Below are 18,038 nucleotides of genomic sequence, written 5' to 3' on the forward strand. Positions count from 1 at the left end.
GCTTGATATTGTTTGTTGTAATTGCATTGGTTTTGTTTTGTTCATTTTAGTTTTATTTGCTTTTGTTTTGGTTTTGTTCGTTGTTTGTTCTGCTTGTTTTGTTTCATGTTTCATTTATTTTGTTGTGTTGCTTTAGTTGCTTTTGGTTTGGTCTTTGTTTTTAGTTTGCTTTTGATTGTTTGTTTTATTTGGTTTTTGCTTGGTTTTTGTTTTTAGTTTGTTTAAGTTCTTTTATTTCTTTTTTCATTTCATTTCATCTGTTTTGATTTTGAATTGAATTGAATTACAGGCATGGCGTGGCAGCAAAAGCTATCCTAACCTGCATGTTTTCGACCTAGATGGTCTTTTGCACAGATGAATGTGGTCTTCTGGAAGGATGTCATCAGTATTCGTCTTGAATTTACTTTCTAACATTTGTACAGTACAAACCTACAGTCCAATGAGTTTCAATAAAAGCCTCTGCAGCAAAACTAATGGAAAAAGAAATTAATTACGAAATCCTTAAGCCCACTCACAGTACTGTGAGTTGAATGTTTATCTGTGACCTACTTAAATACTCAGCTCTTGCCGAGTTCAAGAACTGTAATTCAGATTCCTTAAGGTCTCAAGCATCTAAGTAACAGCAGCAAAGACAGATAAAAGTGTGTATGGCTGTTTCCAACTGTTGTCCAGTGACTTTATCCTTGCTGATTGGCACTGTGCCAGAGATTTGTCATGGTTGATCATGTTTTCTTGGTTTGTTTCGGATTCATCTGTTCACAGCGGGCTGATTTCACCTTTATTCAGACCAACATGTTCAGATTCTGACCTAACATGAGAACATATCTAAAAGTCATACAGTCTGACTCTGAGCGTGAGAGACATGTGCTGCAGTGACTCAAAAGCGGCTGAAGACTCACAAAAGCTGCTTACAATAATCCAACATCTCCGGATGCACTGAGAAAATACTCTCTCTTCCTCTTTTCAGTGTTTTTAACTTCCCGTCTCTGTCCAACCATCCATTCAACTTCTCTTCCATCTTTAAATGCATTAAAAGATGCATCCAGCTGCTTTTCTCAGACTCTAATCAGAAATCTAATCATTCCTATGTGTCATCACTGTGTGTCAATGAAGTTGTGTGTTATAACCATAATCATTAACATGAGAAACAACCATTTTTTCCTTATTTATGGTAAAATGTTTACTAATTAAATCTGTTTCTCACACAGATGAGATTATGCAGCAGGAGAGCAGTCTTCTGTGTGCTGCAGACATCAGCACAGACCTCAGGAAACAATTTGCCTTCCTGTCAGGTGAGTCTCCTCCACAATCAGTACCAATAAAGACTGTGTGCTCACTATGAGAGATTCTGAAAGCTTCATCAAAACGATCATCATTAAATAAGTTTACATGTACAACAAAACATTGATTACTAAAAAAAAAAACATTAGCACGTCGTTATCACATTTACCTAAAGAACACAATTTTAGGCATTTACATGACTTTGCCGTTTAAAATGTTGGGGTCTGTAAGTTTTTTTTTTTTCCTGTGTTGGAAAGAAGTCTCATATCTTTACTAAGGTTGCATTTATCTGAACAATAAACACAGTAAAAAAAATAGTGATGTTGTGTAATATTATTACAATTCAAAACACTTGGTTTCTAATTTAATATATTTTAAAATCTAATTTATTCCTGTGATGCAAAGCTGAAATTTTTAGCCTCATTGCTGCAGTTTTCAGTTTTCAGTTTTCACATGATTCTTTCAGAAATCAGTCTATTATACTGATCTGCTGCTTAATATCAATCTTGAAAACAGTTGTGCTGCTTTGTTTTTGTGGAAACTGTGCTGCTTTTGGTCAATTTAATGCATCCTTGCAGAATAAATGTATTCATTTAAAATCATACTAACCCTAAATTTTTGATAAACCGTTTGCATGTTCCATGTTAAAATGTATTCACTTCCTGTAGTTCCACGTTATTAACATAACTGTAACATGTGCATGTAAAAACCCAGTGCTGACATTCTCATTCACTCGGATGTTTATAGTGCAAATGTGTCAAGGAAGTGAACACGTCACTTAATCACTGATCTAATGAGCTATATTTAGTGTTTTGACAGCATCATGAGTATGATTTGTCCTGTTTCACATGTGCCATGTGAGTCATAAAGGATGTTTTCTTTCACAGAGTCAACAGCAGATTAATTTAGAATGTGCACAGATTCCACATAAACACACAGTCACATAACACTCCAGAAACTCTCTCCAGTCTCCGTAAATAACCCAGTAAGGGCTCGGCTCAGGTTGCCCATGATGACACCTGACTGCAGGAAGCCTCTTAATTATTTAGTTTTGCCATGATGATGTGCTTGACAAAGTTCAGAGCTGATGTGCTTTGCGAGGATATTTGATTGACAGTTAGGCTGTGTGTGAGGTCTATAGAAGAGTTTTATAGTGAATAAGAGGATTAGATCGGCATTCAGGTTTTCTATAAAAAAAACAACTCATGCCTTCATTGCATTAGAGTCTGAACTCTGAACTCATGCATTATACATCCCATGAAACATTTACAACAAAACTGCTAGAAGAGTGAACAGCCAAGCTGCATCATTGAAGAAACAAGGATATTCCAATAAAAAGAAAAAAAAGATCAGTGTTTATTGCACTTCTGGTTTCTGTTAACTGATGACCTTGTGACTTCAGAAACGGCTTCTTATTCCCAAATTTGTATGACAGCCATTTTATTGTGCTGTCTGAATTTTTAGTGGACAATTTGTTTCCCTCTATTGTGTGCACATTCTAAAGCATTTATAGAGTATAGCTGATGCACTTATTGCAATATGGAAAGCTGCAATTACTTTCCAAATAGCTCCCTCATTTTTGTTAACTTCATCCCAGTATAGAGCATTCACTATATAATGCCACATGAATAATTGAGCGATTGCTTATGCATTGTGTGTGTGTGTGTGTGTGTGTGTCCATGTCCATGTAGCATATGCACTGATTTTATATGTGTTTATGTTGCTATGTTGAATATGTTTCTCTGGTCAAATGCCTCAGTTCTCCACCTAGATTTAATGACAGACCTCCACTGCTAGACGCTCCTTCTGTTTTTTCCCTGTTTTCATTTCCTTTTAGCTCTTTTCATCTCATTTTCTTTTCTGGTCCTACTTCTTCCCTCCCAGACGGTTGCAGAGGCCTGTGTCTGATATTATCATTATCATACAGGGTGTGTGTGTGTGGGTGTGTATCTGATGGAAACACCGGAAACTAAAGTCACCCAGTTTGTGAGATTGGGATGAAAGCCCTTTCTGTTAATTTTGTCCATGGTCTAGATTTCTTAGGTCTGTATTTGTGTTCTGATGGTACTTTTTCCTACTACATTCTGTTCTATTTCCAGTCTATTAATTTAGTTTCTGCACTATCCTTCTGTATTTAACATTGTTCTGCTTCATTCTACTATTCTTCTGCTCTTTTCACTGTTCAACTCTAAATTACTCCATTATTCTGTATTCTACTACATTTTGCTACATACAGCTGTTCTACCCATATACTGCTATTCTACTCTATTCAGCTCTAGTGTACTCTATTTTGCTATTTTGTTATATTCCATTCTAACTGTATTTTCTGTTCTGTTTACACTCCATTGTGCTCTGTTTTTCTGTTCTTCTCTTATACTACATTCTTCTCTGTTTAACTCTAATATAGTCATATTCTACCCTTTTATGCTAAATTCTACTGTAATGTACTAAATTGGACTATATTCTAATTTATTTCAATCAATCATTTTTTTTTTTTTTTTATGGTGTGTCTGTTTGTTGATGATGATGATGAATGACTCTTCGTCTTCGTCTGGCTTCCATGTTGTAGTATAATGTTGTGGAGTGACCCTTTCTCTCTCACCTGGTCCAGATGGACTGGAGCTCTTTGGGTTTGCTCTACTGATGGTTACAAATGCAACAGCAGTGTCCTTTTCACCTCGTGTGTGTGTGCACACCTGTGTGTCTGTGTGTGACAGTCGTAGAGGTGTTAATGTGTGTGAGCTCTGCAGTGGATCCATCCTGCTCTATTAATCACAGTGTTGTAGCATCCAAATACACACACATGGTCACATGACCTCTGTCACTGCACCAAACATGTCCTCCTTCCTCTTTCCCTTTGTCTTTCTCTTTCTCACTCGCACATAGACCATATCTATAGCTCCAGTAATGATTAATATGATGTTTCTCTATTTTCGAATGGCCTCATCTGTATTTGCAAGGCAAAGCTCAATGACAGAAAAGAGGAGATTTGAAGGTTTTGTCTTCATGCTGTTGCATTGTGCCCTTGACAATGCTTCATGTCCTTGATTCATCTATGCAGTTCATAACAGATACAATCATTCTTCTGTTAAAGTACGCAGTCGCTATCTTTCTCTGTGTAAGCTGTACATGGGAAGCTGTAGAAGTGCCCCCTTGTGGGTAGAAGACTTTTTACATGCAGAAGTGCTGCTGGATTATTATATTTCCTGAACAGTCTGACTGTAAAATTATTGCAGCTTCAAGGTCACTGGTTATAGACATTTCTCCCTCTGAATAAGCAGCACAATGCTGCATCTTAAACTGAATCGCTAACAGCTGCCTTTTCCACATCTGCAATTCCAGGTGGCCGAGGACAGAATGGCAGCCCCATCATTATATTCCCAGAGTACCCGGCATTTGGTGAGCTGGAGGAACAGGAGTTTCACAACGTGCTGACATACCTGACTAGCGTTCCCAGGTGAGAAAACAGGAGGTGGAAGGATCAGTCATTACCAGCACTTAAAAAAAAAAAAAAGAGGCATTTGAAAATGTTTTTCTCCCAGACCAGGAAAAGTGCTTATTTATTGGCTGGTGCTTACAAAGTAGATCTACATGCAAACTGGTGTGATAACATCAGTCTGTCCATTGATGCTGTTATTGGAAACGCGTGTACTTCAATCTATTAATTCCCAAAAAATGCATCCTGACTAGTGCTGACAAATGATTAATCAGTAATCATGATTTTCAGTATATATACTGTACGTGTGTGTATTTATATACACATAATAAATAAACACACACATATTATGTAAACAAAAACTTTTATTTTGGATGCAATTAATTGTTTGACAGCACTAATCCTGACATATAAATACACTCCCATCTCTGTAACATGATTTAAAATCCAGCATTGATGAATGACTGGAAATGTCAGGAAAGTTTATTGGTCAAAAAATGTGTTAACACTTAATAAAGCCTATCTGAATCTATTTTTGTTTAACAAAAGAAAACATTGTATGTATTTGATTTATGATGACATTATCTTTATTTAGACACATCACTACACTGTTGATGGTAAACTACAGTTAGATGAGTGCCAGTAGAGGAAACTCTAATCCTTTCCCATTGCAACACATCAGGCTGTTATGACTGCCTGCTTGTGTGTGAGTAGCTGTGTCTCATTTAGAAGGCTGCGCCCTCCGAAGGTTGCATTCAAAGGCTGCATACATCATCGAGGTTGTCTCATTTCAGAAAAGCAAGTAGCACACTCCGAATGCGACCTTCGAATGCTACCTTTTTCACAGGAATTCGAAGGATACATGAGGTGTATCCTTCGCTGCTACAGATAACCCACAATTCTTTGCGTCGCCATAAATAACCGTTGTTTATTTGAAAAAATGGCGGCGGCAGATCTACACACAAGCAGAGATGTGGTGTTTAAATGTAAGTATTTTAAAGTTCTTAATTTTTTACAAATTGAATTACAGGTGTGGTCAACATGATTACAAGTGTTTAGCTCCTCAAACATTGAATAAAATAAAACAAGTAAAAACTTTTTTTTTTCAAATTACTTTCCAAATGTAGAAATTATTTTCATAATATTTTTTTCTTTAACAAGTGTGAGAGCGCAACGACGCTATGTGTTGGCATAGCAACGTGATACTTCCTGTTTCCTTTTCCTTCCATCCTACGAAGGCCGTCTCGTTCAATCCCAGGGTTAAGGACACTCCTTATACGCATCCTAGAGAGGATTCGACCTCCAGAGGATGCGACCTCCGGAGGACGTGGCCTTCTAAATGAGACACAGCTAGTGTGTGTATGACTGCTACCTCATTAATATTCATCATACATATTAAATTAGAATGTGTAATTATGTACATGATTAACAAGGTGATCCTAATGCCCCTTGTTTTACATATGCATTCTTAGTTCGTGAGTAATTTGAATATATGATTTTCTCAGGCAAGTACATTATTATTGACCTGAAAATGCCTTCATATCCATAAGTAACCTAGAGATGTTTTTCTGTTAATCCCTGTGAAAGTTCACTGGTGCATTGGTATTTAACAGCCCTTGTTAATATTCTAATGAAAGCATGATTCTGGTCCTTTGCTTTTCGTCTCTCTCTCTCTCTCTCTCTCTCGCTCTCGCTCTGTCGCTCTCTCTCACTCTCTCTCGCTCTCTCTCTCGCTCTCTCCACCTCTTGGTTCCCCATTATTCCCATGAGAAACACAGAGAGAGGGGGTGATTGAGTAATTAGATGGATTTCTTCATGCTGAAAATGGCAGATAGGGTTTTAATTTAGTTCTGATTTGGTAAATGAATGGAGTTCAGGAGCGAATGTCATGAAACCCCCTTAAGAATGTGTCCTTGTCATATTTTAACACAAAAGAAATAGTAATAGGAGAATCACTACTATACTACTTTGCTTAAAACCATAAAGATTCTTGTAGTTCTTGTAGATAAAATTAAATTTAGCTGCAAAGTTCTAATTCTTATAATGAAAACTAATTCTGTAAAAAAAAAAAAAAAAAAAATTTGATACTGTCTGGACACCTAAAAATATTAAATAATAATAATAACAATTAAATAATTAATTGATTCCTAAATGAATATATTAATGCACAAATAGATTTTGAGTGAAATATGACCTCAATATGTATTTGTACATTTTGAAATTATTATTCAAAGATTCATATGTAAGCAAGACATGGTCCTGAATTTGTTCTGTGGTTTCTGATAAAACATGTAATGTAATATTATAACATTTAACATATTATACTATATTATAAAGTATTATATTTATACATATTATAAAATATTTGCAATTTACAGTCAACCCCAATGTTTTTTTTACATTGAAAATGCAAATGTGCTATATTAAATAAATCTTCATCTCAGTGTTTAAAGCATTCAGCTATATAGTATATGAAAATGTGTGTGTATATATATATATATATATATATATATATATATATATATATATATATATATATATATATATATATATAATATTACTTTGCAGTCTTAACACAATGTACAACCCGAATTCCGGAAAAGTTGGGACGTTTTTTAAATTTTAATAAAATGAAAACTAAAAGACTTTCAAATCACATGAGCCAATATTTTATTCACAATAGAACATAGATAACATAGCAAATGTTTAAACTGAGAAAGTTTACAATTTTATGCACAAAATGAGCTCATTTCAATTTTGATTTCTGCTACAGGTCTCAAAATAGTTGGGACGGGGCATGTTTACCATGGTGTAGCATCTCCTGTTTTGTTGTTGGAATTTGGTCCCATTCTTGCCTTATATAGATTTCCAGCTGCTGAAGAGTTCGTGGTCGTCTTTGACGTATTTTTCGTTTAATGATGCGCCAAATGTTCTCTATAGGTGAAAGATCTGGACTGCAGGCAGGCCAGGTTAGCACCCGGACTCTTCTACGACGAAGCCATGCTGTTGTTATAGCTGCAGTATGTGGTTTTGCATTGTCCTGCTGAAATAAACAAGGCCTTCCCTGAAATAGACGTTGTTTGGAGGGAAGCATATGTTGCTCTAAAACCTTTATATACCTTTCAGCATTCACAGAGCCTTCCAAAACATGCAAGCTGCCCATACCGTATGCACTTATGCACCCCCATACCATCAGAGATGCTGGCTTTTGAACTGAATGCTGATAACATGCTGGAAGGTCTCCCTCCTCTTTAGCCCGGAGGACACGGCGTCCGTGATTTCCAACAAGAATGTCAAATTTGGACTCGTCTGACCATAAAACACTATTCCACTTTGAAATAGTCCATTTTAAATGAGCCTTGGCCCACAGGACACGACGGCGCTTCTGGACCATGTTCACATATGACTTCCTTTTTGCATGATAGAGCTTTAGTTGGCATCTGCTGATGGCACGGCGGATTGTGTTTACCGACAGTGGTTTCCGGAAGTATTCCTGGGCCCATTTAGTAATGTCATTGACACAATCATGCCGATGAGTGATGCAGTGTCGTCTGAGAGCCCGAAGACCACGGGCATCCAAAAAAGGTCTCCGGCCTTGTCCCTTACGCACAGAGATTTCTCCAGTTTCTCTGAATCTTTTGATGATGTTATGCACTGTAGATGATGAGATTTGCAAAGCCTTTGCAATTTGACATTGAGGAACATTGTTTTTAAAGTTTTCCACAATTTTTTTACGCAGTCTTTCACAGATTGGAGAGCCTCTGCCCATCTTTACTTCTGAAAGACTCTGCTTCTCTAAGACAAAGCTTTTATAGCTAATCATGTTACAGACCTGATATCAATTAACTTAATTAATCACTAGATGTTCTCCCAGCTGAATCTTTTCAAAACTGCTTGCTTTTTTAGCCATTTGTTGCCCCCGTGCCAACTTTTTTGAGACCTGTAGCAGGCATTAAATTTTAAATGAGCTAATTAAGTGGATAAAAGTGTAAAATTTCTCAGTTTAAACATTTGCTACGTTATCTATGTTCTATTGTGAATAAAATATTGGCTCATGTGATTTGAAATTCCTTTAGTTTTCATTTTATTAAAATTTAAAAAACGTCCCAACTTTTCCGGAATTCGGCTTGTACTAACAACACAGAACAATAATTAAAAACATTATAAGGCTAAGCACCAGTATGACCATAAATCATGTGTAGTGAACACCCGATGGTTCTCAAACCCCCAGCAGCCTTTGAGTGGAAGGATATAATTGCAGTGATGATTGCAATCAGATTTTTGATCTTTATTACAGATGAACTTTCAAGGTCATTAGTCGGTGTGTCAGTGCAGATCTGTACTGGGACTTTGTCAGCTGATAAGACCCCTGCATCTCTCTCATTTGCTTCCTCCTCCTGCCCTCCACTGTGAAAGGAGCGGAGAACAAATGTTCCTGAGAAAAACAGCCGGGGGCTGAGAGGGGGGACTAGGAGGTGGGATTGAGGGGAGAGAAAAGGGATGGGAGTGTGAAATTTGGTGGAAAAGGCGGGAGCCAGAAAAAGAAACACAATCTGTGTCACTGTAATGGTGGCAGATTTGATACACAAGTATCTGCAGTGCCAGTTTTCTTGTGGGAGGAGCTTTCATTATCAATCAGCACGTATCTCCCGCCCACATTCCATATTAGCAATTCAAGTGCTTGGCTATCCATCAGCTCTCTCCTAAGCTCTGATTGGTTGAGAGGGAGCACCTGATGCTGCACGATTGGTCGCTGTAGACGGGGAGGCAAAATGTAGCTGCTCTCCCGGTCTGTGCCTACGGTGGCACTCATTCAAATGGAACCATAAACAGAGGAGCTGTAAGCAAAGGTGTACTGAAGTGAAGAAAGAAATGGAGGGGAAGCCATCCGTGTACACTGAAATCTGCTGAAGGACACCTGGAATATCAGCGTTAGGGTGGATTCTGCACATTCATGCTGTTTGTTTTTTAATATCAGGAGTGTGTAACTGGATTTTTCTGTTGCCTCGGTCATCATAAAACAGCTTGATACTGCTGGTGCAGAGAGCTGCCATTCTGTATGGTGATGGACATAGCAACCAGCTCAGCATCTCTGCGCTACGTTACCACGATTGCATTCTGGGCTAGTGCATTTCAACATACGGCTGTGGGTTTTAATTTGCATTTGGACATGGTATGCATTCATCTTGTTTGCCAGGGGGCAAATGCAGATGTGTACGTGTGGATAATGTAATGATTTGCAATGCACCGAATGCTAGTTACTTTGTCAGTCTGATGTTGGTTGGTTAGTACAGAACTGTTTAATGATGACTTTAGGGTATGTGACATCTGCAGTATCTCAGTGTTTATGATTTGTGTGTGTGTGTGTGTGTGTGTGTGTGTGTGCGCGCGTGCTTGCTGCCATAGTGATGGTGTTGGTGTCTCTCCTATTTTCAGTCTCAGCTCGACGGGGGTCGGCTTCATCCTGGTCATTGACCGGCGGCAAGACAGATGGGCATCAGTGAAGGGGACGCTGCTGCGGATCGCGGTGAGCCCTCAGTGTGTGTGTGTGTGTGTTTGAAAGAGAGCGAGAGAAGAAAATTCTTAGAAAATGATTCAATGTGTATATTGTTTTGAACCTGTTTGAAATAAGTGTATATTATACAGAACAAAAAAACTTCATTCTTTGTTTGTTTTTCTATACAATGAAAGTCAAGGGGGTCCAGTGTTGTTTGGCTACCAGTTGGCAATTAATGGGGGAAAAAGTGCTTCAGATATCTTGTTTTGTGTTGCACAGAAGTCATATTCTTAAGATAAAGATAAAGGATCTTTATTGGCATATATGGTGTGTGTGTGTGTGTGTGTGTGTGTGTGTGTGTGTGTGTGTGTGTGTGTGTGTGTGTGTGTCAGAACAAAAATAGTGTGTGCATGTGCTTACCCCAAAAAATGAAAATTGTCATTATTAACTATCCTTGATGTACTGCTTATTATGTGGAACAAAAACTTAAAGTATCTCTGTGCTTTGTTGGTTTTCAGTGGGGTCCAATGTTGTTTGGCTCCCAGTTGACTATTTATGGAATGAAATGTGCTTCAAATATCTGGTTTTGTGATGCATAGAAGAAAGCAAGTCATATACAATTCATCATCTTTATTGGCATCCATGCTTTCACAAAGAACATTTACATTCATGGAATCTTTCCATTACACTAAATGTTCTTAATAGTGGAAAATATTCTTTTGAGAACTGTTCACTAAACGATTCTTTGGAGACCCAAAAATGATTCTTCTATGGCATTGCTGTGAGAAAACCTTTTGGAACCTTGGTTTTGTTTTTGGAAAGACGTAAGAGTAGGTAAATGATATCAGAATCTTCATTTTGGGGTGAACTTTCCCTTTAAGAGAACATTTTAAGATGAAATCTCTTTATGTATCTGAATGAATGAAGAAATGTTTGCGTGTGCATCTGTGTGTTTGTTTTTTTCTGTGCATGCTGTAAGAAGAATAGGAGCTGACAGGCAGGTGCCTTTGGCTATATGAGTGGATTAGTCCGAATTTCTGCATTGTTCCAAGTCGGTGGGCATCTAAAACAAGGCTCTCAGTTCTTTTCATAGAAACCCTTAATATTTAATCCACTACAGAGACGTCTAGTGAACCACAGCACGTCCACATGAGTATGAACCCAGCACACTGAAAGCACAAATGTTGTTGAAGTTATGTTTTATGGACAATAGCAGCAACGACAGCTGTAATCTTTGTCCGTTCTTGTCTTCAGCTTGTTTTGAGTGTGGCTTGTAGTGATCATCAGTGCATTTCTGCTTGTGGTAAACTCTTCAGACTGTCAACAAGTGTGGTGGCCGCAGGGGGTTTGTTAAAGCTGTGAGTGTGTATGATAGTCAGTAGGGGAGAGGTCACTGGGCTAATCAGATTAAACACTGTTTAATTAGGTCAGCACTCAAAAACGCCACTGGACTCAAACCAGTGATCAAGATGATGGCTAACTTGTGCTTCACTGCTTTACCAAATAAGGACAAAAAAATAAAAAAAATAATTGAGTTTTTGATCATTTTCACATTTTGTCACACTGAGCAAAACGAGTACTGATTTTGGTCTTAACTGTGTAGTTGTCTTCGCTTAGCAGAAATGATAAAAGGAACAGACTTTTGTATTTTCATTATTGTTAGTGTCATTATTGGCACTATTTATTAACTTTTATTGTGTTTAATACAGCAGTTGGAGACAGTTGATGCCCAAAATGTGCACAAATTTAGTGTGTGCTGTGTTGAGGATTGTAGGCTTTGAGGACTTCGAGGTGGACATAAGATGATATTTAATGGCTCTTTCCCTGATAATCTGTCATTTCATACTGCACTTTCATAGTGTAAGTTTCACTAGTATAAATGCTTTAAATTGGGGGTGAAAAGTTGTTACTGTGACTTTTGATCAATTTAATGCATCCTTGTTGGATTAAAGTATTAATTTCTTTAAGTGTTTCTAAAGTGTTACCGACACCAGTCGTTTTATTTTTTAATAAACTTAACGTTAAATAAAATTGTGTTCATATGAAACTTAGTTTTGTTTGGTAAACACAGCCCACTAAACTGGTAACTTGGGTTGCAGCAGTTGGACTGCTTGTTTATTGTCCCATGTAATAACTGCTTTTATCTGTGCATGACAGTTAGAAATATGAGATCTGGTCTAATGTAAAGTGGCTTTAGGGACTAAATGAATTATTCACTTAATTCAGGTCACTCTTACATTAGTGTCCATTTAATAGTGTAATAATTACTGTAAGTATTAAGTAATAGTAATGAGTAACATGCACTTTATATTTAATTATGTCATTGAATAGTCTGTAGATGCTCACTTTAATATGATGACTGTATGTTAAAGTGCTCTAACACATGTCAGCCCACTATTGTGACAAGCAAACCCTTTCTGAATGACAGACTTTGGTGTTTTAGTGACATCAGATCTGTTACATAGTGTACATGATTCTGTTGTATAGACTGTTTTACTCTGCTGTTTGTGTGTTGATGATGGAGAGGTTTATTCTGCTACCCCACAAACCTACTTTAGTTTAGAAAAATGACACACGCCAGGATTTTCTTGCACCTGAAGAAGAGAGTGGAATTTTTCTTTTTGTAGCCATAATGAGATGGAGGTTTGACAGTAATGAAATAACAGGGTTATCATTCTTCCTTTGCCTCGTGTCCTTCTCGCTTCCTCTTCATTTTACTTTCAACCTTCCAGCCAACTGCATTTCATATTACCATAACGTTTGCAGGGAAACAGTAAGAGTACAGCATGGCAAGAATATCCACAAAAAAGATCTAGATTTGAGGAATTATGTGACACTGAAGACTGGAGTACTGAAAATTCAGATTTGCATCACAGTAGTAAATTATATTTTAAATAGAAAAAATAGAAAACTGTTATTTTAAATTGTAATAATATTTCTCAGTGTTACTGCTTTATTGTATTACGGATCAAATACATGCAGCCTTGGAAACCTTTCAAAAACATTAAAAAAAACATAAAATAAATCTTACAAACTTTTGAGCTGTAATGTAGATCAATAGTCAGTTGTTATTGTAAATCATGTGACCAGAAAAAAAACTTTTCCCTGCTGTACCTTATTGTTTTCTGTGGAGACAATAGTATCTCTCTCACTCTGCTCACACACACACACACACACACACACTGGCACACACAAGCATGTAATCTACTCCTTTCTTTCTCTATCCTCCATCACAGCACATATGGCTGATTGGTAATGGTTATCAGCAGTGCAGCTGGTGTGGAACGGCTGGAGGAGATTTTCCTACACGTGTCTGAAATCAAAACAAAAATACAAAGTCCCATTAACATACACATTAACCATGTGTGCTGTGGTCTTTATAGGTCATGTAAAAAAAAAAAGAAAAAAAAAGTTGCTTCACAAATTTAAGATTAATATCTCATGGAGGAAATGTTGATTTCTGTGTGTGCTTGTGCTCTGTGTTAGATTGGTTAATGATGTCTTTAATGTATTTCATTTAGGGCATAATTACAAGTGTGTTAATCAGTTTCTACATTTCTGTTTAACATGGACATCTCTTGTGCACACACTCATTATTGTTTTTGTTATTAGAAATGGTACTATTAATTGATTTGCATTTAGATTTGTGCGTTCTACAATATGCACCAGTGAACAAAGAAGTCTGACGGAACTAGTCTCCGCCTGGCCCAATCTAATTCACTTTAGGAAATTTTAATGTGTGCTAATGCATGCTAATGTATGATAATTGGGCACAGATAAACATCTTCCCCAATGTAGCTAAATCGAAATATTGCACTATCCTTGTAATATTTGCAATGGATGACCAGTGATCCTCCCCCCACACACATACAAATAAATATTTATCTTTTTTGCATATTAGTCCATGTGAGTATCTCATGATCATTGTCATACACTTCTTAAAACTCACATTTTATGTATTTTTTATTTTATTATTATTAAATGTAAATGTGATTTGGTTTTATTAAGAGGCATATCTACAGCATAAATGATCTAATTATTGTTTCCACAATGATTCATAAATAAATCGAGACACTAAACAACTGACGAGCAAACAGAACACGTTTAATATGCTCCTCCCTCTCATTTCATCTCGCCCTTCAGCCTGCAGACCAGCTGTGTTTAAATGTCTTTTATTATGGTGCCGTTATTTTTACTGCCGCTAAATATTTCCTTTATTTGACCTGAAAGCATTGATGGCTATCTCCCTTCTGCTTTCTGAGACGTCTCAAGGGAGGTTGTTAAGAGGCTCTTATGTTGAAAGACAGGATAGTGTCTGCCCAATGACATCTGCTGTGAAATGATAGAAAGCATCCATAGTTTTTGATGTGTCCTTCTAGACTTTATGGTGAAAATGTGTATATATGGATCAGTTTTTATGGACACTCAGAAGCATCTAAAAATAAAGGTTCCAAGAGGAGGTTTTGGCAGCACCAACCCATAAAAGAACCTTTTTTGGTTCCTCAAAGAACCTTTTAGTGATTAAAGAACTGTTTTATTCCACCTGTGTTTTCCCTTGGCGCTCACTCACTCAGTGATCAGTGTCTGGGACACACCTCATTGGGTTCCTCAGGTTCATCCACAGTTATTAAGAGTGAAGCGTGCTGATGAGGAGGCATTTCACCTGTGACTCTGAGCTGTACATAACAGTGATGTTCACACAGGGCATGAGGTAGTCCTGAGGTGACAAATGAAAGGTGAAAGGTCACCAAGATGAGCATCAGGGACACTGGGATTCAAATCCCTTGCTTTTTATTGGAAATAATACGCCTTGATGAGTTAGCGTTGTGTTTCTCTGCTGTGTGGCTCATTTTACTATCAAATTTAACCCCAAAATTATTTTAATTGTGTGTATTGAATTAGAAAATACATTGAGTGTATGGACTGGAGATGTGTGTGTGTGTGTGTGTGTGTGTGTGTGTTAATTGAATTCATCGTGCCACGTGTCTGATTAGTCTGTGGTATATCAGTGCCGTGGCAGCTGTTCCCTTGAGACACAGTTTCTCTACCTCCTTACACACACGCACAGATACACACACATATATTTACAATTTTTAAATATAACATCAAATGAGTCTACATTTGAATGTATTACAATATACATTTGTTTTACATTTATATTTTAAATATTTTAAATGAATAGAAATTATAATTGATATATTGGCAGCGGCTATTATTATAAGTGTAAATAACGATAGATGCTATTTACACTATATAAAAGCATATTTTCATAGTGATAGATGTATTTTCGGCTATTTATACTACTTAATGCAATACTACTTAATTTAAATAGTTGCAATTATCTGCACCTCAGTATTGTAATACATTATAAAACAGTATGCAATAATAATAATGTATTGAGTGTAAATTATAATTTTAACTCCTATTAAATGGATGCCACCTTACTGGGACAAGAAAGCCCTCCCTCGCTTTTAGATTTTTCCTTCATTTTTATTGAAAGTAAATGCCTTTCCGATGTGATATGAGATTTGTAAATGGAGGAAAAATGTTTGGCAAAAGGCAGTTTTGAACCTGGGTTGGTCGCATCAAAAAAAACAGAACTGTTTTAATTATATAAAATATATATAAAAAAATATATTTTTAAAAGCATAATAAATCATAATTGATAAATTAAATACAATTTGCAATCATAAAATATTTATCAATATTTTTTTTGTTGTTCTTTTGTGCCATTATGAGCCATCAGCATGCTCTCTAGATATTACCCTCATTATGAGCTACAAAAAAAAATAATGTTTTGCATTCTGTGGGCAGACAAACCCACTGCAGTCTTTATACACACACACACACACACACACACATAATAAAGGCGTGAGTAAGCGAGAATGGGGGAAGGGAGGATGACCACATTCACTGCAACATCAACGTCATCGTATTAATGAGCAGGACAGATTTCTGTGTAAATGTTTTTCATGAGTGCATCATATTGGGGAAAACATAGGGTGTGTGTCTGCATTGTCTATATCAATGAGTACAATTCATTTCTGAACTAAAGGAGACCACTGGTATGTTATCTTATAATTGTAGTCTTTATGAGAGACCCAAGGCAATCGTGTAATACAATCACAGCCACACAGCGTTTTACTAAAGCTTCCTAAAAGAGGAGCTTGTTGGTCACATCTTCTTGAATGAGCTTTAATGGAGGACTCAATAATGGGGCGTGTTTCTCTGACTTCCTGTTGTGTGCGGAGACGACCCCTGCGACTCTTCGGTTATTGCCTGCTTGTTGGGGACAAGCATGGCCAATCTGCATCAGAGGAACGGGATATTGTCATGGTAATATAAAGGCAGAATTCAATTTGAGGAGTCCCCTTTGTCAAACATGAGTGTGTCTTTATGGACGTTATTTATGGAGAATCTTTTGCTCATTGGGATTTGACAGTTGCTTTGGACATTGAATGCAAAGAATACAAAGATATAATATTTTTACACGTGTGGAGAGTTATGTGGCAAATATTTTAAATTTCAGGTCTGAGGTTAATTAATCATATCTCTTAATGTATGTGTGTTGAGGTCCACTCTGCAACCAAATGTCCAATTGGCATGCTAATTATTCTTGTTAGCCCTTGAATCTCACTTTTCCCTAATTGTTAAATGCAAATGATAACAAACAACAGCACAGTCCAAGAAAAAAAGGGGGACTGTGATCCCAGATCTGGAGGCATTTCAGCATGGCAGACTGTGAGATCAGCTCACTGGAGGATTATCTCATGTTGGCAGATTCTGTAAGGACATGATTTCGATTCTCGGGACGGCTCAAGTGTTTGTGACAAATCTCAGCACTGTAAATCTGTGGTCAGAGTGACTGGGCAGCTGGCTGTATTTGGATGCAGTGACGATGCACTTGAAACATAAATTGAATGAAATTCAATTTAAATGAATGTTAATGCATCACATACTTGGCCTTGGATTAAAAGCACTGTTTTTGCTACACTGGCTTGTTGAGGAGAACTGTGTTATTAATGTATATAATTTATGGTATAATCATTTATTTTTGTGTATGTTTGTTTTTGACAGCGCCTCTAAATGTATGTTGGTAACACTTTTTATTTTAAGGTTTCCTTGTTACATGTACTTACTATTATAATGCAATAAAGCATGCATAATTACATGCAAGTAACCCTAAGCCAAACCCTAATAGTACCATAATATAACATAGTTGAATACTTAAGACTAAATGTATAATTACACTGTAACAGGGAACCATTAAAATAAACTGTATCAAATTTTCTTTAAAGAAATTAATACTTTTATTCAGCAAGGATACATTAATTTGAAAAGACATTAATAATTACAAAATGATATTCAAATAAATTATATAATAAATTCAATTGTTTGTTGGTTTAAACCATTTTTCAACATTAATAATAAAAAGTCGAATCAACATTTGTTTCTATAGCACGTTTAAAAACAACACAGATGATGAATAAATGACATTTTAAAATATAGTTGAATAAAAAAAAATTTAAATTGTAGTAATATTTCACAATATTATACTTTCTACTGTATTTTTGATCAAATAAATGAAGCCTTGCTGAGCAAAAAAAATAAATAAACATTTTCAAAAATATTAAAGATTTGACTGAATAACCCTGACTTAAATGTGTTTCACCGGTCATTATTAATGAATAGATGAATATTAATGCAGCATCAATGGTTTTTAAATCAGCTCTCGGTGTCACATTGTGTTTCTGCTTCACTGCTCACTGACCAGCACACCGTCAGTCACGCTGAGACCGAGCTACTGCTGGCTCTTCTGCTGTC

General features: G+C 36.6%; 1 protein-coding gene across 12 annotated transcripts in view; it reads left to right on the top strand.

Annotated features, from left to right (window-relative positions):
• Positions 1-18,038, top strand: part of mcf2la (mcf.2 cell line derived transforming sequence-like a) — a 65,970-nt gene that overhangs the window by 25,653 nt on the left and 22,279 nt on the right. For all 12 annotated transcript variants that reach the window (XM_059554554.1, XM_059554553.1, XM_059554557.1 and 9 more), the window contains exons 2-4: positions 1,209-1,292; positions 4,624-4,738; positions 10,154-10,244. In XM_059554554.1, coding sequence (XP_059410537.1) covers positions 1,209-1,292; positions 4,624-4,738; positions 10,154-10,244 — 290 coding nt within the window. The remainder of the gene's footprint in view (positions 1-1,208; positions 1,293-4,623; positions 4,739-10,153; positions 10,245-18,038) is intronic.

Source organism: Carassius carassius, chromosome 7 (genome assembly GCF_963082965.1).
Source record: "Carassius carassius chromosome 7, fCarCar2.1, whole genome shotgun sequence".
In the NCBI taxonomy this organism is placed as follows: Eukaryota; Metazoa; Chordata; class Actinopteri; order Cypriniformes; family Cyprinidae; genus Carassius; species Carassius carassius.